We start from the raw sequence: 26,376 nt of genomic DNA on the forward strand, positions 1-26,376 counted from the left end.
CATTTCCATGGCATTCAATTGGCAGGACATTTAGGAGGCGTCGGCTTCAGTGAAATGGAAAATTTTAAGGTCAGCAAATGATAGAAAAATTTTGGGGTAGGAGAACAAATCTCTATTGATATAGAGGTAGAATATTTTGTTAGAATTTATTGATTTAAATTTGATTTTAAGTATGCATTCCTGGGAAGCTGGATGGGGCATGGAAATGAACATCCCAACTAATGGTTGACTTCCCTGTGGCCAAAAGGGCATAACATTTTTTTCTATGGTGATAAACTACAACAAAAAAGTTCATACATATCTTGGTTACTTTATAGGCCAATATTGTTTTTGTGTTTGCTGAAAAAAGGAAAAAAAAATCCCCCCTAAAAAAGTTACTTTGACCCCTTTTGATCCTTTCTAGCCACAACATATGGGCCCCATTCCATTGTCCTTCTCTTCCCCAAAAAATGTATTCACAGTTTATGTAAATTTTACGATTTACTTTTAAGGTGTTTTGTTATGCCGGCCCTTGGGAAAGAAATGATAACACGTAGGAGGATGGGGTTTCTAGGATATTTGCTTATGGGTTTGTTAGATTTGTTGTTACCTGTAGCTTCCGCCTAACGCTTTTTGGCTCATTTGCAAGTCAGATAGGATACGGAAGGATGTTGATTTGATTAGACCAAAGAAAAAAAAAAGAAATTGGTTAAAAGGGTCGACTACGACCTTAGAATACTACACGTTTTTCTTGAGGTACTCCTTAATAAACTAACTGCTTTAAATCTGCCAAAATCTGCTTGCAATCTCTTTATAAAACCTCGAAATTTAAAGAAATATGAAATCGTTTGTTTTTATCTGCGGCCATAAGTTTTATGACTTCCAAATCCCAGTGGTAACCAAAAACACGGGAAAAATCTTTGCAAACAAAAAAATTCATCTTCTCCGCAAATAAATCAACAAAATGTTCTCGATTATAGGGGAACACACAAAAGGGAGGGATGGGTGAGTTACGAGTAACAACTTTATAAAATTTTCATTTTAAACTACCCAAACTTATCAAGAAGGAAGGGACGAAGAAGAACCCCTCCAACCAAGCATCCTGGCAGGTAATAAATGTGACTACTCCCCATATCGCAGAATGTATGGACTTAAGTGTCCCTCTTGTTTAGATTTCAAGAACAAACACATACACACAAATAGCCACCCACCCACTGAGCTACACACCCCCTCTGAGAGGACCAAAAACTAAACAACATTTTGTTGTACAAGGTTGGTTGATAGTTAACTTCTGGCATACCTTTGAGTTGCAAAGCAACGAAGTAACGAACAGATGGACGGACAGACCATCCTCTAGAGAAATTCCAAGAAATACCTTTGTTCATGTCATAAATGTAAATAGTTACAGTACTTACAGTTACATATGTATGGTTATATGTATGTGTAATTTTAACTGCATGCAATAAATTATGCAGATATTCTAAACTTGGGAAGGGGGAGAATAAAAAAAAATCGTCACTGTTAACCAAAGAACAGGATTTATGAAAATCTTCTAAAGAAAGGATTTGCAATTCAAGGATTTTAAACAGATTTCAGTATTTTAAAGCACTGATTCCTCATAGAAGGACTGGAAGGTTTCAACAGAAATATTTTACATCTATTTTAATAAAGATACGCAGGTATTCGTATAGATCAGCTGGTGGTTTTTTTATAAAAGCTTTTTCAAGAGCTTGAAGGTCTTTCGACCGAATAGCCAAAGGGTCTTCCTATAGGAGAGCTGACATGCCATCTATGGAGATCCGAAGAGGATCCGAAAGGAAACGTATTTTCCATAGATGAGCTGAAGGACCTCTTCTGCATAGGAGACAAAACTCATATTCTCATAGAAAATCAGAATATGGAGATGACGATGAAATGGAGGATTTCTCACAGAAAATCATAATCGTGGTCTACGATTACAGTCGTTAAAATGTTCTGATCTTCTAAGAGAAAATATTTTAGACTTTCAGGAGAAGAACTCTTGGTCTTCTACAAAATTAGGTTTTATACGAAGACTTTATGGTATTCTGTAAAAAGACCGTCTAGACTTCTCTAAAAAAAACTCCGGTCTTTTATAAGAAGATCCTGTGGTCTTCACACTTCGGACATTTTTAAGAACACATATCAGACTTCTATAATAAGAATTTCTATAAGAAGTCACTGCGAACATATATAAGAAGACCCTCTCATCATCTTTAAAAATTTGCTCTGGTCTTACAGAAGACCTATTTGGTCTTCTTCTTATATAAGAAGTCGTCCTGGTCTTCAATAAGAATACCTCCAAATTTTCTATGAATAAACCTTGTGGAAAAGACCTCCAGCTATTCTATGGCGAATACCTTGAGCTCTTCTATGAAGATGACCACCAGCTCCTTTAGGCTGTTCTATGAAGAAAAAGACCTTCAGCTCTTCTATGAAAAAGGGACCTCCACCTCTCATAAGACCTCCAACCGTTCGTTGAAGAAGGCTTACAGCTTTTTCCTTGAAAATACCTTTAGCTCTGGTATAAAAGATCCTTCAGAGCACATGTTCTTCAATCGGTACAGTCGCCCCATGACCAGTTTTGCCAAAGAAATAGGTGACCACTTGCTTCAAAATAATTCTTCTGGGAACAAATTCTGTTTGATTTGTTTCGCCTTCGAAGACCCATACCCACCCATTACTCTTCGATTCGATTCATGATTCTTCAAATCTCATCTCATTTTTCTAAATTTCAATCTCATTTTTTTAAATTTCTTTCAACAATTGACACGTGTAGTTTTTTGAGCATTTGAAAAAATCTCCAAGGGTACCTCTAGGTGGGTGTTATGTGGTATCTTCTTCAATGGAAAATGTTGCTCCACTTCGAAAATCTCTTAAATTATAAGTGGCATTCACAATGGTGGAGCTGTTATGGAATATATTTTCCTGGGGCTATTGTCGGATTTCTAGTCAATTTTGTTCATTTTTGTTTTCACAATTGACCCACCCAGATGAATGACCTTAAATTGCATTCCGTTTTTATTTCATTATTGTATTCTTCATATCTCTATTTAATTCTGGGTTCAAAACTCCCATAAAAATTGCCCAAATTGTATTTTAACTGTCACGATTTCTATGCCAATTTTTGTGATTATTTTTTTAAATTGAATTTTTATTATTTTCATCATTTTCTTCTATGTCCCTCCAAATAAAATCTCTGTATGTATATTTATGCATATCAAGTTTATGACCCATTATTATTGTCTGTTCGTCTGTCGGTCTGTCTATTGTAAGGGAAAATTGAATTTGTCTGCTGCCGCTGTTGCCCCGAGTCAATCACTGCCAACCAAGTCCATGATGGTGCCTAGTGTCGGGTGGTGGGTGGCCATGGCATCATATGCACGTGGTCATCACGGTGTGTTTCTTAAGACATACCTTTAAAGCGGCTTAAGTGCTAAAGTTTTTTTTTAAGAAAAAATGCGCGAAGAATGTTCCTCAGGACATGACTGCCAACAAAATGATAATTCTGAAAACAGCAAAATTGTAAATAAAATTTGACACTGACTAACTAATAAATCATAGGCAGACAGTCGCACACAAACACACGCACACTGAGACATACTCGACACTTGTTATGCTACAGTGACAATGACACGACGAATTATGAGAAGCTATTTTCAGTTTTTCGGCTTTGATGTGGAAGAAATTTTGCAAAATGAGCGACAGGGAAAATGTGTCAATGCCTTTTGCTCGCGCGAAGCTGGTTTTCAAGGACCTGCTGAGAAAATTGATGATGATGACGATGACAATGGCGTTCGTGACAAACTTGGCAAATTCATCTATTCATTCGTTTGATGATGAAGTTTTGTAATAAGCAATGGCTTTTAACTTCCTGACTTCGATGGCTGTAAGTGGCACTTCATAATTAAAACAGGTACCGCCACCGCCGCATTACTTTCACAAAGGGGGGGTGGGGGGTGTGAAAGGATATTACAGAACACTCATTATAGTTTTGGGTGCCAGGGTGAAAAGGATTGAGAGAGGAAGTAGAACTATTAAATATTTCATAAAGTCCGCAAAAAGGATGCCAGGGTATTGCTGCTCATTATGTTGTCAATTCATAGCCAAACATATTTTGATAAACAAGTCCTTTTCCCAGTACCAACAAAAATATAACCCCAGGTTAATGAATATTTTGTTGTAATCACAACAATATTTGTTGTTGTTGTTGTCCATTATAAAAGCAACAGACAGAATTTTAATAAACTATGCCAATGGCCCGAAGCCAACGCAGGAGAATAGTTGTTAACATACAACAGAATGTCACAGAGAAGAAATTGTGGGAAAGGAAGGATATCTGTGTCTGACAAATATTGCCTTGTAAATATTGTCCGATTTATTGACAGTTACCAATGTTTTGAATCTGAGACTTTCTCTCTTTCTGGCGAAAATGGATTTTAAAATGAGGTTGAATCCAAAAGAATATTGAATAAAGGTAACCACATTAAATCCCCCGTCCGAAAACGAAAAAGGACCCACACTGCATATATTATTGGCCACGAAGCAAGGTGAAAGGATAAATATTGATCCAATGTCTGGGTCTTTGTAGGACATTTAATAAAACGAATTTACATGATTGTTGACATCATGGCAAAAGAAAAAGGATTTGTCCTTACATAAATAAGGAGCAATCATGGCAAAAAAAAAGAGAAAAAAGGTCCTTTTTTGGCAAAACTGAGGAATTGCTTCATTATAATAATTTGTTCTTAACAAAATATTTCTTTTAAAACGCAATGCCACAATTGCATTATAGTTACTCCCCTCCTATGTCACATCCTTGCATTCGTGGCATCCAAAAAATACGTGACAGCTTCATTACACTTATTAAAAAGTTTCCGAAAATAGTTTCCGCTCCTGTTTGAGGAATAAACGAAATTTACTCTTGTAGGCGTTAATGCTGAACATCGGTTAAATATGGTCACAATACCCGAACAGACGTCACAATTAACATCATTTCATTTTCATAATGATCCCATCAACATATGGTACGAAGTTTATTTATATACTTGCCTTTGGGAAACGATGGTGGGATAGGGAATTCAAGTCAAAAATACAAATTCACAAAAGGTTGTTAATCAGTGAACCACAAAAGTGTCAAAGAGTCATGATTTGATCAACAAAATAATAATTTGACTCGAGATCAAAATATCTTTGACTTAAGAGTCAAGTGCCTTTGATTCGATTTTCAAAACACACATTGACAAAAGTCAAAACACTTTCACTCTAGAGTCAGAACACTTTAACTCCAAAGTGTAACTACTTGACTCAAAAGTCAGAATCCTTTGATTTCAGGATGCAAAGCTCATTGACATGAGAGCCAAAGGTCTGTGAATTGATGTTCAAACGACCTTAAGGTCAGGGACCTTTGATGCCAAATTTCGATACCTTTTGACTTAGTAGTCGAAAATTATATATCATGTATCAGAAGCCTATGAATTCTGATTGGAAGCCCTTTGACAATAGGATTTGATAATCGATGAGTAAAAGGCCTATTTATTAGGCAAAATTCATTCAATATTCAAAGGTTTTTGACTAAAAACTTACATATTGTTCAATTCAGATTCTATAGTCGTTGACATAGATACCAATACATTAACGTGGTGGTCAATAATATTTGAAGAATAACTGAGATTTTGACTTAGAGTCAACCTTTGAGTTTTTTTTTGGAGATAAATGAAAAGGAGTCAAGGATTTGTGATAAAGTCCCTGGTTTAGATTTAAGAGTCACTTGGGGTAAAAAGTCAAAATATTTGTCTTTTTCTTGGAAGTCAATAGACATTGATTTGGAAGTAAAAAGCCATTGACTTTCAAGTCAATAGTCATTGACATGGAAGTCAATTGTCATTGACTTGGGAGTCAATAGCCATTGACTTCGAAGTCAATAGTCATTGACTTTGAAGTCAATAGTCATTGATTTGGAAGTCAATAGTCATTGACTTGGAAGTCAACAGTCATTGACATGGAAGTCAATAGTCATTGACTTTGAAGTCAATAGTCATTGACTTGGAAGTCAATAGTCATTGACTTGGAAGTCAATAGTTATTGACTTTGAAGTCAATAGTCATTGACTTTGAAGTCAATAGTCATTGACTTGGAAGTCAATAGTCATTGACATGGAAGTCAATAGACATTGACCTGGTAGTCAATAGACATTGACCTGGTAGTCAATAGTCATTGACTTGGAAGTCAATAATCATTGACTTGGAAGTCAATAGTCATTGACATGGAAGTCAATAGTCATTGACGTGGAAGTCAATAGTCATTGATTTGGAAGTCAATAGTCATTGACTTGGAAGTCAATAGTCATTGATTTGGAAGTCAATAATCATTGACATGGAAGTCAATAGTCATTGAAATATCTTTGATATGGAAAACTCCGTAGCCACCACATTTTATGTTATATTCTGCCTTATGAGACCTAATTATACCACTCACCTAATTACCACACCTGCCCTCTTCAGCTGCCCCGTTCCACTCAGGGTTAGTTCTCTTCTCTGTCGAGTAAAAGTTTTGTGCTGTCGAGTCGACATTGTGAATGCCCCGAACATATGTGAGTGCCATTGACAGATAAAGGATTAAAAGCATAAACATGCTTATGGAACACCTACACGCTGACGCCTTGTACACAAAACTCAGACACACACACAAACACTCCAATAAAGGCTTGCAGTCACACACCCATACACCCTTGGATGCAGTTGCTGTTGCTGCTGACATTTATTCACGTTCATGGACAGGCAAGCGGCAAAAGTTTAAACTCAATACAAATGTGAGTGTTGTTGTTGTTGCTGGCTGTTGTTGGTGTTATGTTGTTGATAAAGTGGTTAATGGAAGAAGTGGAAGCATGACATAAGAAGAACCTCTTCAGGGTGCACTGAGAATAAAGGAAGAGAGAGAAATTTGTTATAAAAATGGCAAACTCAGGTATAAGGGCCAGCATATCTTTGGCTGCAGTGATATGGTGTGTGTGTGTGTGATTGTGTTATCTCTGTGTAGAAAAAGAGAACAGGCTAATCAATTTATGCATTGAAATTGAAAAAACATAATTGACCACAATTTTAATAGGGGCTGATGCATGTATGTTAGGATGGATGGATGGATCGGGAATCAGGTTGGGCCAACATGACTTTGACATTTATATTCACTCAATTGTTTTGTTGTTTCTCTTAGCCATTTTGCAAAGTTGTTTATTTTCGATGTTGTTTTGTAAGTGGAAAAAATTAACACAAAAACCCCCCTTGGCCATTGGATGTTGGAGAAAAGTGAAAACTTGATTTGTTGTTCGGTATTTTTTTCTTAGTTCTTATTGTTGTTGTTTTTTTTTTCTTACACACATATTAACAACCCAAGTAAATAAGCATTCATATTGAAGACCAAAGTTTTCGTTTGCGGTATTGAGGGCAAGTTCAGTGGGACAACAAGCAGAAGAGGGAACAAAGGAGGGGGAAAAAGAAGAGGAAGACGAAAATGAAAAACAAGTGAAAAGTTTTAAACTTATTTGTGTATTGCTAACAACAAATGAGATTTTAATGTTTTTTTTTTTTCACCAAACCGAGCGACCGACCACACAGCCATTCGTTGCAACTTTGTCTGGTGTTTCTGGTGGTTTTCTCTTTTTGGGGGCAAATGAGTAAAAAAAATGCTGTTTTGGAATTAAATTTTCTTTCCAGTGACCTTTTTTAATGAATATGTTTAAAATTAAATCACTCTTTTTTTAATTTTTAAAGCGAGCACATGTTTATTGAATTTTGTCTTAACTTATTTCAGGATAATCCATCAATGTTACTAAGAACAAAATAAAAACAAACAGTTTGTTTGATGTCCTGTTGCCTTTGTTGATTTATTAGCCTGCGTCATTATTTTTGGCCAATAAACTTGGCCACTGTTGGCCCTCTGCTGAGCTATTTTCTTCTGTTGGATTTTGTTTTTTTTTTTGCATTTATCAATTTAGAAAATAATTAAAATGAATTAACACCACCACCGAACAGAAGTTCATTACCCGGACTTGTGATCTCTGCATCTATTGCCCTGGCGGGACAAGTGATGTTATATTAATTTATTAAAGTCATTAAATTTAATTTTCTTTTAGATTTTGTTCTTATTTTTTTTTGGCCAACAAAAAGAGAGAAATGTTATTTTTATGGTTGCCTAGAGACTTTCTTCAAAATCTCCGTTTGAATCGGTGTATAATAACACAAAAAATCCTAAGCCGTTTGTCTTAGCTGACAATGAATTTTGTTCTTGTTGTTGTTTTTGGTATTTCATTGTGTCTGTGTAGGTGTTTTATTTTTGTTTTCTTTTTTTGTTAAGAGATTACACGATTATTATTATTATTACATTGACCATGACATTTTTATGATGTCTACCTTTAGGGGATATTGTGGTCGTAAGAGATAATGTTATTTTAATACCCTACAGAAACCCTTCTAGGCATAGAATCAAATACTTCAACTTTTTTAAAGAAAAATTATTCATTTGTCAAATATTCAACAGTACCATAATAGTTGATAACAAATATTTTTGTATATGTCCGTTCATAAGCTTGATTTAAAAAAAAAATATTTTTTCAAAGTTTCATCAGGTTCCGGGCCATTTGGGGATTGAACAACACAAGGTGAAGGGTATAAAAACATCGTCCAAGACGAGTTTAACGACATTTTCCATGTTTAAAAATATTGATTGAAGGACTGTCAGATCCTCGATTTAAAATGAAAAATAAAACATTTATTTATAGCGATTAATTGAAAATATTTTCGGAGTATCTCTAAAGCTGTAATGTTGGATATTTAAATATTTTCCTAGGTCTTTGCAGGTCTTCTATGAAGAGGAGACTTGAAGATATTTTATAGATAAAGATAAAAAACTTTCGTCATGACTTCTACAGAAAGTAGAGGTCCTCCATTGATTTCAAACATATATTCCACTAATTTTTAGAACTGAGATTCTGGAATTTTAAATGTTTTGGAATGTCTCCTATAGATATAGGAACTTTTGCAGGTTTTCTATTGATAGGAGAGGTCTGCAGGTCTTCTATGTTTCGAAGACTCCGTCTCCGTCTTTATAACTTCTCAGGAAAGTAGGCCGTGCTCAAAAGAAGGACTTCATAGACCTCCGTTAAAGAGAATCAAGGTTTTCACTTCAACCGAGACCCTTCTATGGAGAAAATACATTTATAAGCCTTACATGATCGTTATTTATTTTATATTTCCCTGAATAGAAGACCACCTACAGATTTTCTATGGTTAGAAGACATTTTGATTATGGATGGCCTATCCTTTATCTTTTTTTCTATATATTGAAGTCATGTAGGGTATGGAATAAAGCTGAAATAAATTGTTCGCCTTGTGCGTATAACTATTGGCGTTAATCATACGTCACCTGATATCATTGGTCTTAATACTTCGTCTATCGATACATGAACGTTTTTAAAAAAATACATGTAGAAGATTTTTTATAGAAGATCTTCTATGGAAAGAAAACAGATCTTTATTGATTTTCCTAACAGAAGACCTTCTATAGACCATACTTTTCTCCCTTTCTGACATCGGCACGCATTTCATGCGCTTTAACTTTTAGATTAGCTTTTCCAAATCCATACTACAAGTCTTCTGTGGAAAGACCTACATTCTATTACCTACCTACCTGCCTTCTATTAAGTTTCTACAAGTCTTCTATAGGCAGAATACTTTCATGGGTCGTAACCGGCCTTTATACTTCGTCTACATCTACAGATAGACCTTATATTGGTATTACACAAACATATACGATTTTTCGTTCTAGGAGATGATTTACTTTATTTAAAACATTCTGCACCACATATTGACCTCCTAAAAACGAAACACCCTCAGGTTTATTTAAAAGGTAGAATATATTTCTTTAAGTCGTACGAGGTCGGGAATAATGTTGAAATAATAATTTTCGACTTCTACGTATAACTACTGTCATTAATAATACGTCATATAGTATCATTGTCGACGTATAACTACTGTCATTAATCATACGTCATATAGTATCATTGTTGACGTATGACGTACTGGCGAATAATTTGTTCACCTTGTGAGTATAACTAATGGCGTTCATCATACGTCACCCAGAATCAGTGGCCTCAATACAACATCAACTATCGATATATGAACTTCTATATGTCTTCGATGGAAACAACATCTCCTATACGTCATTTATATATCTTTGGCAATGTATGTTCTCCTATATATAAGATCTATTATAGACGTCACATTTTTCATTCTCAAACTCAATAAAAAATCTTATTATCCCATCTATGCCTGCACGGGCAGCTTCTCAGTGGAATTACTTTTTCCTGGAAACATTTGTCTGGACTTGAACAATTTCATATTTCGTGGAAAAGCTGTATTAAAGTTCAGCCTCCTCACATATGGAAAATAATATAAAAGAAAAAATAGAACTTTTCCTAGAAAGCTATGTGGCCAAGGAGGGTATTCATCGACAAAAAAATGTTCGAGGGACTTAATTTCCAAAAATAAAATACTAACTTCGTTTGAAGTACCCAATTTAAAAATGAATATAAGACAGCTGTTTCTTCTTAGTAGCTAATAAACAATGGCAGGTAATGATTATGAAATAGGCATATTCTTCTTTCAGTTTAAACATTTTTATTTAATTCATGTCCTTGTTTTTTATGTCCTTTGGTGGCCATAACCCACCCCTCGTAGCCAATGTAATTCAATATCTTCTGTGACAATTTATAAATTTATGGCCTAAAGGCAACACTTTTTACAACATAAATTTCAATGACAACGCTCGTAATGGCGGTGCTGTAATAAAACATAACCTCTTTCTTTGGTGGTAATGAAAACGGATACTTATTGCTTGGCTAATGATCCTCTCGGCCACTTAAGTTTCGCCACTGATGAACTAAATTCTAAGACCAATGGCCAACAGAGAAAAAGTGTTGCTGCTCATCATCATCATCATCAGTTTTAGTTATTTAAAATATGGGGGAGTGTAATTTTAGATGAAAGACCATTCATTTAGTTTAGGGAGAAAAGGCGGGGAGGGAAGAAATATTGTAATTTTTCCAATTTTGTTCTTCCAAAACCCCTAATTGGCCCAAAATGTCTTAAGAGCCCGCTCCTTGAGGAAAGAAAGAAATAACCATTGGTCTAACTGAAACTTGTAATTGGTGGTAAGACGAGTAACCACTTTCCGTAACCTTCCTCGCCCACCCCTTATTTTCACTTTCTTATCAGTGGCAATTTGTGTTGTTGTCTTTCATTTCCCTTTAACATTTTTGTTCCGATGCCAATTACACCTTGAAGTTTTGGGTTTTTCTCTCGGTGTTTTGTGAATTTTAATGAATGCCACAACAATTTGGTTTGCAGTTGGTTCTGTTGTTATTTTTTGGGGGGGTGGAACAAATAACTTTATTTTTTGCTGCTAGTAACAAAAATTCCTTGAGCTGAGAATGAGCATTTAAATGGCTTTTTAACATGAACTCACGAACTTTTTTCAGAAAAAAATAATCCAAATAAAAATGGAAAACAAATTCCTCGCTATTCAAATCGATTCCAGTAATCGTGTGCAATTGGATAAGGGGAGGACAGTGTGGCTCTCGTGTATCTCGTCTATTGATATGGCGAATGATAGGTTTGCCAAAAATGAGTTTAAAATTGTTTTACACAACTATCCTGAATTTGTTTATAATGGAAAATCAATGAAAATATTTTAAAATAATTAAATTTCAGGTGGGATGAATGAGGAGGAAAATAAAAACGTTTGGTTAGAAAATGGAATTTTAAATAATTTGGCAGCTATAAGACAATCCAAAGATCTTTTAAAGGAAGAAGTTTTTTTTAAATGTAAATATTTTTTTAGAGAAGAGTACTTCACCAATGATACTAGGTGACGTATGATTAACGTCAGTAGTTATATGCACAAGGCGAACGACTTATTTCAGCTTTATTCCAGACCCTATACGACTTCAATATATAGAAAATGCGATAAAGTATAGGCCTTATAAAAGAAAAATGTCATAGAAGATTCATTTAGAGTAGACTCACAGAAGACTTGCCGGGGGGGAAATTACCAAAGAAATACATCCTACCTATCAAAAAATCCTGATAGAGGGTGTTTCGTCTATAGGAAGCCCATATGAAATGACCATCTGCCGTAGATCGGTATAAAGATGTTCTTAATATAGGTAATCTTTTTCAAGATCGACTCGAGAACCTCTTTCAGTGGAGTCGAACTTTTTATACCCTAAGCCACAAGCGACCAAGTCTATTGGGATCTGCAATAAATCAGAAAAAAATTGTTTGCATATGCGTATGACGGTAATCATACGCCACCTAGGTTGCTTGGCCATGAACTTATCACGACACTTTTCTCGGGTATCATTGAGGTTTTGTTTACTTTGAGGTTTTTCTATGTGTCTTCTCTAAACAAATCTCCCTCGACATTCTATTTTCCATATATTAAAGACCTCGTTCTATCGATTGTATGTAAATATCCGTCTTTTATATACAAAATACCTCTTTTCTCTATATCCTATCGGTTCTATGGACAAAACACCCTCTATCAGGCTGGAATAAAGCAGAAATAAATTTATCGCCTAATGCGTATAACTAATGACGCTAATCATACGTCACATATGTTGCTTGTATCATGTCATTTTTCTTTGAGGTTTTTTAATGAGACTTCTCTCAAAAATCTCCTTCGACGTTCTATTTTCGATATATTAAAGACCTCGTTCTATCGATTGTAGGTAAATATCAATCTTATAACAATCTTTAGATATATAAAAATCGAACAACATTTTGTAATGATCCAGCTTATAGTCTTCCACAAACAGAAGACCTTCTATATGTCTACGTATTTTATAGAAGGCCTTCTTTCGATCTTTTATCGATTATTGGTCTGGATTTTTTTTTGTACATTTTCAATTAATCTTCTATTTTTTAATATAGAAAATACTTTTTTATACAAACTTATGTTAAACACAACTTTTTATAGAAAAAAATTACTTTAAACAGGAAAAAATTCAATCTCTGGACCAGAAATAAATCAATCATAATTTCAACCCGAGTGCGTATAAGTACCGACACAAAGCATACGCAACCAGTTTTGAATGATAGTGAAATAATATACAAGTTGCTGGCTATTATGCCATTTTATAATGTCTCAGATTGGTCTATTGTTTTTAGAGACGTTAGTTTCTACTTGTCCAAAGTCTTTAAAAACGAAATAAATAATTTCGAAGTGTTGTGGTGTCTGCAATAATCATACGCCCCATACGGTCCATGGTTATGAATTTATCTACATTTTCTACCATTTTTTATCTCTCACTGTTTTCGTTTTGCGAATAAATGGTCGCCCTTGGCTTTCAAATGACAGAAATGGAAACTATTCTATATATTTTCTTCTGGTTCTACATTATATAGCGTTGGCTTCCTCATTCGCTTTTATCCCCTCGAACAAGTCTTAAATCCCATTTTGCGTTATTTAAAGCCCTCCTTACACCACATGCAATTCATTCGCGTGAAAATATTCACATGAATTGATAAAGGCATTCAAATATTTCGTCGTATTACAAAACAATCGCGTAAATATTACTGTCAAAAGGGCCATACGACCAAAAAAAGAATGAAAGAAAACATATGTAACATGATGGGCGTTCACGTGTGAGTGTGTGTGAAAAGAAAACCACAATAAAAGGAAACTACAGAAACTAAGCAACTGCCTTTTAAAGAACCGTTAAGATAAACAAGCTGTACACGCAAAAAAAGAAAAAAATGTTTTCAAAAAATGTAGCACCAGAATTTGGGAAGCTATGAAAATAAACTTTACACAACATTCCTTGTTTTGGTAAGAGGGTGTGAAGGTGTGTGTGTGCTTTTCACCCACATATGGCTACACAAAGGCAGGCTATCGATTTCACATTTGTAAATTCGTTGAAAAATTGTAAAAATACCATATACGGATTTTTTCGTAGCCTCTGATGGAGTATTTAAGATGGGATGATGGTAAGAAATTGAGTATGGATTTTTTTCCTAAACATACTTCCCTTGAGATTTAAGTTTCTTTAATAATGTAATTCTTTTTGAGCTATTTCTTCAAATAAATATTTCTGTAATTTTTCGACATTTCAAAAATGGATTTTTATGGACAAAAAACTGAAACGTGTTGTCTTTTCGGTCGCTCAATACAGAATGGCGTCCTTTCTTTATTTCATCATCCATTGTTCTTAAATCTAGTATACATAAGCGGTTATTTAAATGATCGTAAGTATTTGGTATTCTCTACAAACTAGTTCGGTTATTATTCACAATAGCTGGGTTCCTTATTCTATTCTACTACAACTCGGCCAACCTGACAATAGTGACCGCCCCGGTCACTTGGGGTTAAATTACTTATACTAGGGATTAATATATTTGATATGAGTATGTTAAAACTTAAACTACTTAGGCTAATATATATATACACTATGTACAATGTGGGTCAGAGCAGCTCTGGGTGCTTTCATCCGGTTCATCCGTCTTCCACAATCTTATGTTACAAGCTTCGATCACTCCATCATAAGGAATTTGGGTGATCTGACAATTTTCGATGTCTTTGACTACGTATCTATCATTTGGTAGCACCTTGGTTATGACATAAGGACCCTTAAATTTTGGCAAAAGCTTTTTGTTAACTCCTATGGTTGTGTCTACATTCTTTATTACTACGAAATCTCCTATTTTGAATGAGCTGACTCTATAACCCTTTTCCATGGACTTTTGCTCGTTATACTTTTGTGTCTTTGTAATAACAGCCTCTGCTTTCTCTCTTATTTCCTCAATACCCCCCAGACATGAAATTACTTCATGATCATTGAAATCTGTTGCGTATGATATGTGTCCATACTTATACGCACCCGGTAAAATTCATGTTTGATTTATTTCATATGTACAGATTGGATTTTTTATTGTTTTTTTTTTTATAAAAATGTGTTTTCTAAATATTTTTTATGAAAAATTATTTTAAATATTAAAAACATCAATCTCTGGACCAAAAATAAATCATATACGAGTTTAACCGGGCGCGTATAAGTACCGACACATATCATACGCCACCAGGTTTCAATGAACATGAAATAATTTCATGTCTGCTGCATATTCGGTCATTTTCTAAAGACTCAGTTCTTTTTTCATAAAAAAATCATATTTAAATATACGGAGAATTGGTTCTTATAGTTTTTAGGGGGTATTTCAAGTTCTAAAGTCTTTAAATATGAATCTTGTGGAGTCTGGAAAAAATAAAAGAAAACATAATTCTATTGGTCATGAACTTATCCTAGAGATCTAAAGATCTTACCATTTTTCTCATGACCCACTTAGTTATTGTATTCTGCCAGTTTATACGGTCTTAATTTTTGTTCAATAAAATGCTTATTTAAATACACTCAGAATTCGAATTTTATGGTAATTATTTAAAGTTTTATCTACTACTTCTCAAAATTCTTAAAATTTTATTTGAGAAAAAATTATTAGGCAACTAATGATCCGATTTCTGGATCAGAAATAAATCGATGATAATTTTAACCCATGGGCGTATAAGTACCAACACAAATCATACGCAACCAGGTTTCAATGATCGTGTAATAATTTCCATGTTGCTGCATATTCTACCATATTATAATGCATCCGTTTTTTTTATTCATAAAAATGAATTCATTTATATAGTAAGTTTTTTGAAGGGTTAATTTCAACACAGAGGTCTGGTAGGTTCTGGAATAAATCAGAAATAAATTGTTCGCCTAGTGCGTATAACTACTGTCGTCAATCATACGCCACCTATGTTCATTGGTCATAAACACATCTTACAATTTTTATCATGTCTCACTAAAAAAAATCATATCTTGCGATTTTTTCATAGCTTATTTAATAATTGTTTGTAAAGATACCCTTTTTTCAGATTTTAGTGTCTCGATCTTCCTTAATTATGTCAATAATCCTCAAACGTTTTTCTAATGAAAGTCAATGTCATATGTTATCCATTCTCTATAGCTCTCTCGTCTTCTACCTTTCATTCTACACATGGTCTTTGATATTTTGGCTTTCTAGCTGTTAGCCTGCCATGGCTTTTATCCTTCTTGTTTTCGAGTCAATTTCCATTACGATTTATTCACTTGTTAAACAAATTTGACAAAAGAGATATTTTGCTACCACGCTTTTCCCCCATTTGCGTTAAACTCAAGCAGACACGTACGCTACACAAACATTCGGCTAGAAGAGCTCTTCTAGGTTAGTTAAGGTTTTTCGGATTTCCCTGGTGAGTGAGTGCGGAACTGGTTTAGGGAAAAAATTCGTTCATTTTGTGTTTTTTTGTTTTCGAAAAATTGACATAGGACAAATAGTGAAAAACCAATCACCTTTGCAAATACACGCAGTTTACACTCACACACGAACACATGAGCTCTCGCTCTCTCACTATGGCATATTCAATTTTGGTAGCTTGCTGTGTGTTTTAGAGGATTTCCAAGTCAATATACCGGTACCGAAAAATGAATGAATAAATGTCATTGACAAATTCTCTGGGATTAACGGAAAACGTACGAACTTTTCTTTTACACAAACACACACTCACACACATACATTGACATGCACGCATTTTGCGCCATAGTCTATTGTCATGTAGGAAGAGAGTTATTTAATATGTTGTTTACAGTAGATCTGTATGTAAATTATATATATTTACTTTGTCTACTCTCAGACAAAGTAGAAGGTGCGACGGAGGTTGGTTGGATGTTATTTTGTTGTGGGAAAGAAAACATGAATTTATTTCCAATTTAAATTAGGCTTCATTCATATATCATTCCCTTCCCCCCTCCAAGATGCTCTCTCATTTTGTCAAGGAAAAAAGAAAACAGTGGAAAAAACAAATATGACAAATTTGGAAAATACCTTCACATGAAGAGGGTTACAAATACGCAGACATATGCAGTGCAATTAGGAGGTTTTCTTCAAACATAAAGGGAATTCGAATAGAAGAACAAATTTAGGGATAATATTTTGACTACCTTTTTATAGAAGAATTTTTTTTTATTTTGAAAATGATGATATTTTATGTTAAATAATATACGTATTCTGTATGAAATATTTAATTTATAGGAAACGATCATTGAAACCTGGTGGCGTATTATATGTGTCGTTACTTATACGCACATGGTTAAGCTTATTTTTAAATTTCAGAGACTCGAGTTTCTCATATTTAAATTCCTACCTACATGTCATACCATTTATCTAATATATTAGGTGTTTCTTATACATAAGAATATTGCTTTAAATTTCTAAATTTTAACAGTCCTCAATAAATCTCTAATTGTAATTGGGATTAAGATTACCGTGTGTGTATTCGTAATGACACTAATCATACACCACCTAGATACATTGGTTGGAAATAATATCATTAATACTACATATTCAACCATTTTCTCATTCATCTCTGCAAAATTGTTTCCTATACCTAAAATCTATAGAATGCATATTTTTTTAACGATATAAACAAATTTCTTTAACTATGAAAAATACAATCTCTGGACAGGAAATAAATCAAAATTAAATTTCTCCCGGGTGCGTATAACTACCGACACATATCATACGCAACCTGGTTTCAATGATCATGAAATAATTTCATGTTTGCTACATATTAAGCCATTTGTTCATGTTTCAATTGTGGGAGAATTCGTTCCGAATGTATTTATCTCTATTTCTGAAAAGACTTTATATGCAAGAAAAAAATTCAATTTCCAGGTATTGTGGGTTCTGGAATAATGCTGAAAAAATTGTTCGCCTAGTGTGACTTCTGACGTGAGGTGCGTATAAGTAATGGCGCTAATCATACACCACTAATGTTCCATGGAATAATAATATAAGAAGAAAATGCAATTCACAGAATCATAAGAGGTATTCTAATAGACATTATCTACTACACCAAAAGAGGCGTCATCATATACAACATAATTTGGCATTTTCAGTATATTCTTCTTAAATAAGAGAAAGAATAAACTAGGAGGTCATCTTATAACAGACCAATAGGCCTTTTTACAAAAGACCAGAAGCTTTTCTTACAGAATACCAGAACATGTTTTATGGAAGGCTAGAATTACTTTCTATAAATGCAAATAAAGTGTTTTCTGGTCTTCTGTAAGACCATAAGGACTTCTTATGTATGACAATAATTTCTCATAGAAGACCAGTATGTTTTTCTATAGAGGACTAGCAAGTGCTTTCGAAGAACATGAAACAAATTTCTCAAAGAAGACCAGGAAGTCATCTCTTTGGGGGCCAAGATTTATTTACATATAATAGACATTTTCGGTAATTTTCTCATGTCTCAGTTGTTCGATCCAATAGATTTTTAAGGGTTTATTTCTAATACTCAAAAGACTTAAAATACAAAAATATTAGGTTCTAAGCCTTGTGGCTTCTGTAATACAACTGAAATAAATTGTTCACCGAGTGCGTATGAGTATTGAAATTAATCATACGCGCCCTAGGTCCATTGGTCTTGAACTTTTCTAAAGTTCCTATCATCTTCTCATGCCTAACTGAATAAATGTTTCCTACAGAAATAAAATAAAGACATCAGTGAAATGTGAAACAGTTTTTCGTCCAAAGAAATACTATTTTTGTAATATTTTTTTAAGTATTATCTCTAGTTTTCAATGGTCTTTAAATTCGTAACAACAAATGTAGAATTCTTTTAGTGTCTGGAATAGTGAAGAAATAAAATTCTTACTTGGTGCGTATAATTACTGACGTTAATCATACACCACCGAGGTTTATTTGTCCTGAAATTATTTACAGATCATATAGACCACCTTTCCTATATTACATTTTGAATGTTTCGTTTATACGTCTCAAAAATCTTTAAAAATGTTCACTTGGTGCGTATAACTACTGACGTTAATCATACGCCACCTAGGTTCCGTGCTCATGAACTTATCAACAGATCCTGTAATTTTCGCGAGCCTATCTGAAAAATAATTTTCAAAAACCAAAAAAATCTCTCATAGGGACTGCAATAAAGCATCTCCGGTTGCGTATGAGTAATGATATTAATCATACGCCACATAGGCTCATTAAATGATTTCAAGTTTACTAAATGTCCTACAATTTTTATGGAAACAATTATGTATATAATATTTTATGTAATTTCTTACAATATTTATTTGTAAATTTTCCTTTTTTCCAAAATTTCCCCCACTGTTCCCCTATTGTAAACATTTAAAAAGAGGCAAAAGAATTTAGAAACATCTTGTAAGTAAATTATGCCTAACTGCCAGATGTGTGTGTGTGTTTGAACAGAGATATGTCTTTTCGATATTATGTTCTTATTTGTCAGGCAAAGTGTGTTGCCCTCCGCCCACACCCTCTCTCTCAAAAATATAATATGTCAGGTGAAGAGGCTTAGTTATTTACCTATTTCTTGACTCGACTTAAAAATTATTTAAATAAGACAACAACTTTTGCAGAGCATTGATTTATAGAATATTTACCCGACATAGCAAAGAACAAAAAGGTATGAATATTTGCTGCCCTCTTCATATGATAAGGATCCCCTCAAGAAGAAATGACAAAAATCCCCAAACGAATCAGGTGAATTTATATTCATAATAAATATTAAATTAAATAGAAAATCTGAACAAAACTTAATTATACAAATTTATGTGAAGTATAAGTTTTTAATATTTTTCTCTCTCGATTAAATTTATTTTTATTGGCTAAGGACGTTTAGAAGAAATTATTGTTATTACTGTCCTTATGTCCAATAATCTGATTAGTAAAAATTTTGTTTCATCTACACACACACACACAAACCACAAAGCAACAACACGAGCCGGAACAACAACATGGAAATAAAAATAAATTACAAATTAGATTTCGGTTACACATCATTGAAATTAGGCTGCTCAGCATGTACGAGGACATCATAAAAAAGGCAGCAAGGATCACAAATCATTGCACACAATAAAAAGAACAACAGCAGCAGCATCGGTAGAGACCTGTTTGTCTTAGATCCTGGCCAGAGATAGTTTTGTTCTTCCTAGCCAATATTCCTAAAGGTAGTACTGATGCTGTTGTTGTTCTTGTTATTTCAGATTTCTTCTGCCTGACTTGAATATTAAATAGAATTATCCTTTTGACATGGCCACAAATCCTTGGAGTGATAATGAGATTAACTTCTTTTGTAAACAAAACAAGCCAAAGATAACTTTTGTTTGAGATTTATTTTGATTTTAATTTGATTTATTCTGATTTTTTTGTTTTGGACAAAACATGAAGTTGTAGGAAGTATTTTTGTTCCGGGGAAGAGAGAGATAGAGAGAGAGAAAAGGAAGTAATTACCATGGTAATGGTGTGAGGATTTGTAAAGCAGGAAGAGTGAGATTAATAATTAATTAAGTATTGTATTCTATGAAGAAGGTGTAATTTTCAAGAGGAATTTGGTTGCATATGGCTTGGGATAGTAACCTTGGGAATACCAGAAATCTTCTCACGCGGCAATGAGATGGAAAACTAAGAAGGTATTCGCTTTCACTGAAAGTATTTACAAAGAATTTCAATAGTTGTTCCTTTAGAAGAGGGAATGAGAAGGAAAATACATTCTGCGGACCAAAAATTAAGCAAAAATATTTATTTCCGGGTGCGTAGAAGTACCAACAATAATCATTCGCACCATATATATGAAATGCGTATAACTCTCCATATATATCATTGAACATGAAAAATAATTACTAGTGCAAGAGGCAACTCACAGAATTAAATTAGAAACCAAAAGGTCTTAAGGACTTTTTAAACCATTGGAACGGATTTTTAAAAAAATCCAATATAAGTCTCGAAGATACAGTCCTAAAGCAAAAAAGCAATTGATCACCAGGTGCGTATAAGTAATGGCACTAATCATACGACACCTAGATTCTTTGACCATGAAGCTCACAGAATCGCAAGAAGTTTAGAAATGGAATATGCAACTCACAGAATCCCAAGAGGGCTAATTATTAGAAACCAAAGGGAATTATCTTCTCGTAGAAGAACAAAAGGAATTTCCAGAAATTTGCATAAGACCACAAGATCTTCTCAGGCATACCCCACATGGATTTATTTACAGAATCCCAAAATAGTTTCTATTAGAAACCAAAACAGGCATTATATCAAAAAAGAAATTGATCACCGGGTCCGTAGAAGTAATGACACTAATCATTATCATGAATCTCACAGAATAGAAGAGGAATATGAAACATACAGGATCTCAAAAAGGGCTTATCATTATACACCAAAGCGAATTATCTTCTTGTAGAAGAACAAAAGGAATTTCTTGAAATAAGCAAAAGGCCGTAACTTCTTCTCATGGATGCCCATGTATATCTGTCTCTTAGAATATCAAGAGCCATTATTCTCAGTGGAACATCCGAATTTCTTCCCAGATTCAATGAGGTATTTTTTAATGTTATTTAAAGGCGAAATAATAAAACCTCTAAGTCTCACAGGGATTACAATAAGCAAAAATAAATTGATCACCAGGTGCGTATAAGTAATGGCACTAATCATTCGCCACTTGAGAACATTGACCATAGAGTAAATAGAAGAGGATGTTACACTTATAGAATCTCAAAATGTCTTCGTATTAGAAAATAAAAGGAGTTATCTATACCTATACAAGAATAAAAGGACATTTTAGAGAAAATCGGAAAGTCGTGAAGTTTTTTCATGAAGGAGCCAGAAGGTATTGTTTTTAGAATACAGGTGGCCTTGTTCTGAAATAAGCAGTACAGGACATTCTTTCAAGTCAGGATGTCTCTTTCAAGGTTCTTTGTATGCGAAAAAATCAAAACTCTATGTCTCACAGAGACTGCAATAAAGCCAAAAATAAATTGATCACTGGGTGTGTATAAGTTACGACACTAATCATACGCCACCTAGGTTCATTGGGCATGGAATAATTAACATGGGACAATGCAACTCGCTGATTCGCAGGAAGGCTTTTCATTAGATAGATATCTATAGCAAATATCTTATTATGGAAGAAAAAGGGGCATTTCTGAAGAAAATCAAAAGGTTAACTATTCTCGTGAAAGGCAGGATGTATTATTTTTAAATTACCAGAAGACTATGTCTAATAGAAGGTCTTCCCAGGAGATCTTGTTCAACATTCATTAAATTCGAACAAATTAAATCTCTAGTTAGGTATCCCTAGGGTTTGCAATAAAGCAACAATACTTTGATCACACGTGCGTATAAGTCATGACACTAATAATTTTATTGTGAATTGAATAATTAGAAGAGGAAGATACAGCTCACAGAAACCTAAGAGAGTTTCTTATTAGGAATTAACCTCCTTTAGAAGAACAGAAGGAATTTCTTGAGAAAAGCAAGGCAGGCGATCTTGCTCCTAGACAACAGAGTTCTGGTGGTATTTTTCATTGGCGTGCAGAGTGTCTTCTAGAAAACTAGTTCATCGTCTCAAAGAAGGCAAGTTGTTTCTCATTAAAGAAGATAAAGAACAAATTATTAGGTCTTCTTATAAAAGACCAGTAGATCTTTTCACAGAAGAATCAGAAGATCACATAAAATGGCCTTTTTTATAAGGCTAGAGATTCTTTTTCTCTAGAACACCAGTTGGTCTTCACATAGAGTACCGATGATCTTTGAAAACCGTGCTTATAGAAGACCTCATACAATACCAAGAGCATGTCGTTGAGCACCAGGATGTATTTTTATAGGGTCTCTACATATAAGAGATCTGAAGGTATTTTCATAGAAAATGATATCCTATTGAATTCCATAAAATGCCTATTAATTATTTTGAAAAAAATTAAGAAGATACTCGTTTGGTAGAGAGTACACGTTCCCTTTGTCCCTCTTATTCAGGATCAAAGCAAATCACTCTCGTTACTTTCCTTTTTATGGATGAGTGTTTCCTTTATGACAATAGAATGGCATTCTTGTCCATTGCTATAAAAATCATTTTTGCCTTCTGTATCCAAAGATTTCTGATATTTGGTCTGATGTACTTCATTTTTATTTCTCATGATAAAGATATGTAATTTTAACAGAGATTGTATTCATAATTGGTCTCATTAGCATGAAAAATTGGACTCTTCACTGGAAATTAAGACCATTCAACAATAATAACAACAACAGCAACTATTTTTATGGGTCTTAAAAGCCTTTCGGTAGGAATTAACAGAGTAATGTATGTATATATGTTTGTAATGTACAAAGAAAGCTATAGACAGACACATGTAGGTCATGCATTTTCACTTCGTATATGTGCGTGTGCATGTGTGTCTGCATCCTCTGTAAATCCTCTTTAAAGCGATTTATGGTTAACCTGCATTGCCAGTACATAAATTAAAATCGACAAAAAAGAAATAGCAGTAATCACTTTAATCTATGTCCGGATGATATTTCAACCAGGCTATGTAGAGGCTGGCGGTAGTGACCTGCACTGCAATAAAGTCGAATGCGAGTCATCGAAATCACGGGATTTCCACTTGAATGCTTAACATGTGGTGGGAATGCTCTATGAACGAACGAAATCGAAATGGAATGAATTCACAGCGGAATTAAATCGGAATTCAATAAAGAATTTTAAAGTGAATTGTAAACAATGACAGCCACTTTTGGAGGGAGAAGAAAATGTTTTGATTAAATATGTGAAAAAAAAAACATTTTTATGGCCCTGTGAAATCTCATGGTTCACATTTTCACTACTTTTTTTTTTAAATAAATGAAACACCAATAAACATGTTCGCCTATAATCCTTGACATTTGCTGTTTGGTTTCCCATCTCCCCATAAAATGCATCCCATTTCATTTCTGCCACTAAATCGAAAATGACAGTTAAGTCCAATTGAACAACAATTCGGCTGTTTGGAAGTCAATCAGAGTTTTACTACCTTCCACATTTTGTTCGAATTTGCGTAAAAACCAAAAAATCGTTACGATTCGTTTGATGTTAACGACATGACGATGACTATCAGGCGAATGATGATAGAGGGGATAAGCAGTAGTTGTTGACCGCAGTGATTTGTGGTTAGGGTGAATCGGAAACATTTTACTGAGAGAGAAAGAAATTAGTGATCTTTGAAAACGTTCTTGGTCCATAAATAGCATGTTGCCATAAATTGAGATTTTTTTAGAAAATATATAGACCATTACTCAATCATTGGACTTTACAAAAACAAATTTCTAAAGATCAAAGGGACTGCAATGAAGCAAAAAGAAGTTGATCACCGGGTGCGTATAAGTAATGACACCAATCATACGTCAGCTAGTTTCATGGACCATAGTATAGTTGGGAGATGAATATACAGCTCAGAGAATCTCAAAAAGGCTTCACAATAGGAAGTGAGAACAGTAGGAATTTCTAGAGAAAAACAAGTCCTCTTAGAATACCATGCAAATCTCATTGAACGAAGTGATTTTTAGTTAGGGTACATCGAAAGTATTTTTATCAGTGAACTGTAAGACCGTTTGTTCATCTAAATTCATCGTGGCATCGGCTGAGATTTATTTTTTTCATTTGATTCATTAATAAATCAAAAAGAAAGTCTTTACCGGGTGCGTATAAGTAATGACGCAAATCATACGCCACCTAGTTTCATTGGCCATAGAAGTAGAAGAAGAAAAGTCAACTCACAGAATCTCAGGAAGGTTTCACAATTTAAAGCAAAAGGAAGGTGTCTCATAAGAAACCAACATGAATTGCTTTCTGATAGAAAAGCTGTAGGAGATTGTAGTGGAAAGCAAGCCAGGAGGCGTTGGTTGCTTTTAGAATGCCAGGAGATTTTATAGATCGCAGTTAGGGTGGATGGAAACATTTTTATCTTATTATCAGAATTATGGCTAATGACGAAATATACACTATGCTGCGTCTAAAAATTTATATGCGATATTTTGACCGTCCTCATGTTTCTCTGGACCAAATCCGTTTAAGTCAATTTGCATTATTCAAATACTGAATGTTGTCTAATTTTTTTAGGGTATCCCCCATATACCGGCATATCCCAATATTCGGTATTTTGGGCACATTTTTCAAATAAATTGCCTGTAAATTGTTATTTTGAGTTTTCACAGGCCATCAAATCTTTGTGCCAGAAACTATTAATATTGGTCTAAGTTTCAGGATCTTTGACACATTTTTCAACGGCATTGTCGCAAATTTCATATTTTTATATTCGCTCTCATTCACCTAGTTGTAAGACAGGGATGGCTATAGTTTCAGAATTCGCTAGTGATCTTCGTCATTTTCATTAGTTTTTTGTTATGGATATTCTCGCAAGAAGCCATTTTTAATAAGTTCTTTACAATTTATTTTTCAAAGCACCGGGTGCGTATAAGTAATGTCACTAATCATACGCCACATAGTTTCATTGGTCATTAATGATTTAAAAGGGAAAGAAGAAAACCACAGGCTCTTAAGAAGACTACGTATTACAAAAACTAAACAAAATGGTAATATTTTAAAATCTCTTCCATTCCACCCTTTTATTTACATTTAAATATAGCTTTTTAATCCTTTACTTATTTCGCATAGTTAATTTCAACAATTCGTTATTTACTGTGAAAGGCTAATAACTTTCGGGGGGCAATTTTTAAGCTTTTGTTTTCCCAAAAAAAAAAATCAATCGATGTGATTTTAAAATGAAATTGTTGTTGTTGTTGATGATGACTTTTCCCATTTTGACTCTCTGCGGCCATTAAAATATTCAAATATCAACAGGATTTTTTTAATGCCACTTGAAAATCCACGATAATCCCATTAAATGAGGCAACATTGTTGCCACTTTTATTATGGCATATTTATTATGCCACTGATGATGATGATGGCAATGATATCAAATATAAATAAAAATACAACAATAACAACAGCAGCACTAATTAAATCATTGCAAAAATTACACAGAAAAATTCTTTGTTTAATTTAAAAAATTATATACAATTAAATTCTGAGATTTTTTTCACTCAGATTTGAAAATATTTTACAAAGCAAAGCAGAGCTGAATTATTTCTCATTTTAATTAAAATAGAAATTTAGAGAATTTTTCTGTGACTGCTGATGTTTCTTTTTTCTTGTTTTGCTGTTGTCATCATCATCATCATGAAAAATACGCTTCATATTATTGTGTGTGTGTTGCAGACAGGACATATTATATATGTCACCATGTGTGTGTGCGTGATGTTTGCATCACACCCTGTTTATTATCTACCAGGATATTTCATATCAAGGAAATTAAAGCATATCGTATTTATTTTCTTTCTTTTGTCTCTGTTCGCGTGTGTGTGTGTGCGTCTCGTTATAATAAAGTCCTCA

General features: G+C 33.9%; 1 protein-coding gene across 1 annotated transcript in view; it reads right to left on the reverse strand.

The window, feature by feature from the left end:
• Nucleotides 1–7,997: 7,997 nt before the first annotated feature.
• LOC133326826 (neuropeptide CCHamide-2 receptor) overlaps nucleotides 7,998–26,376 on the reverse strand; it is a 45,958-nt gene continuing 27,579 nt past the window's right edge. The window contains exon 7 of the mRNA XM_061535430.1: nucleotides 7,998–8,067. Within this exon, the coding sequence (XP_061391414.1) occupies nucleotides 7,998–8,067 (70 nt within the window). The remainder of the gene's footprint in view (nucleotides 8,068–26,376) is intronic.

Source organism: Musca vetustissima, unplaced genomic scaffold, assembly GCF_032173495.1.
Source record: "Musca vetustissima isolate MV318-11 ecotype Yass unplaced genomic scaffold, APGP_CSIRO_Mvet_v1 utg4449, whole genome shotgun sequence".
NCBI lineage: Eukaryota > Metazoa > Arthropoda > Insecta > Diptera > Muscidae > Musca > Musca vetustissima.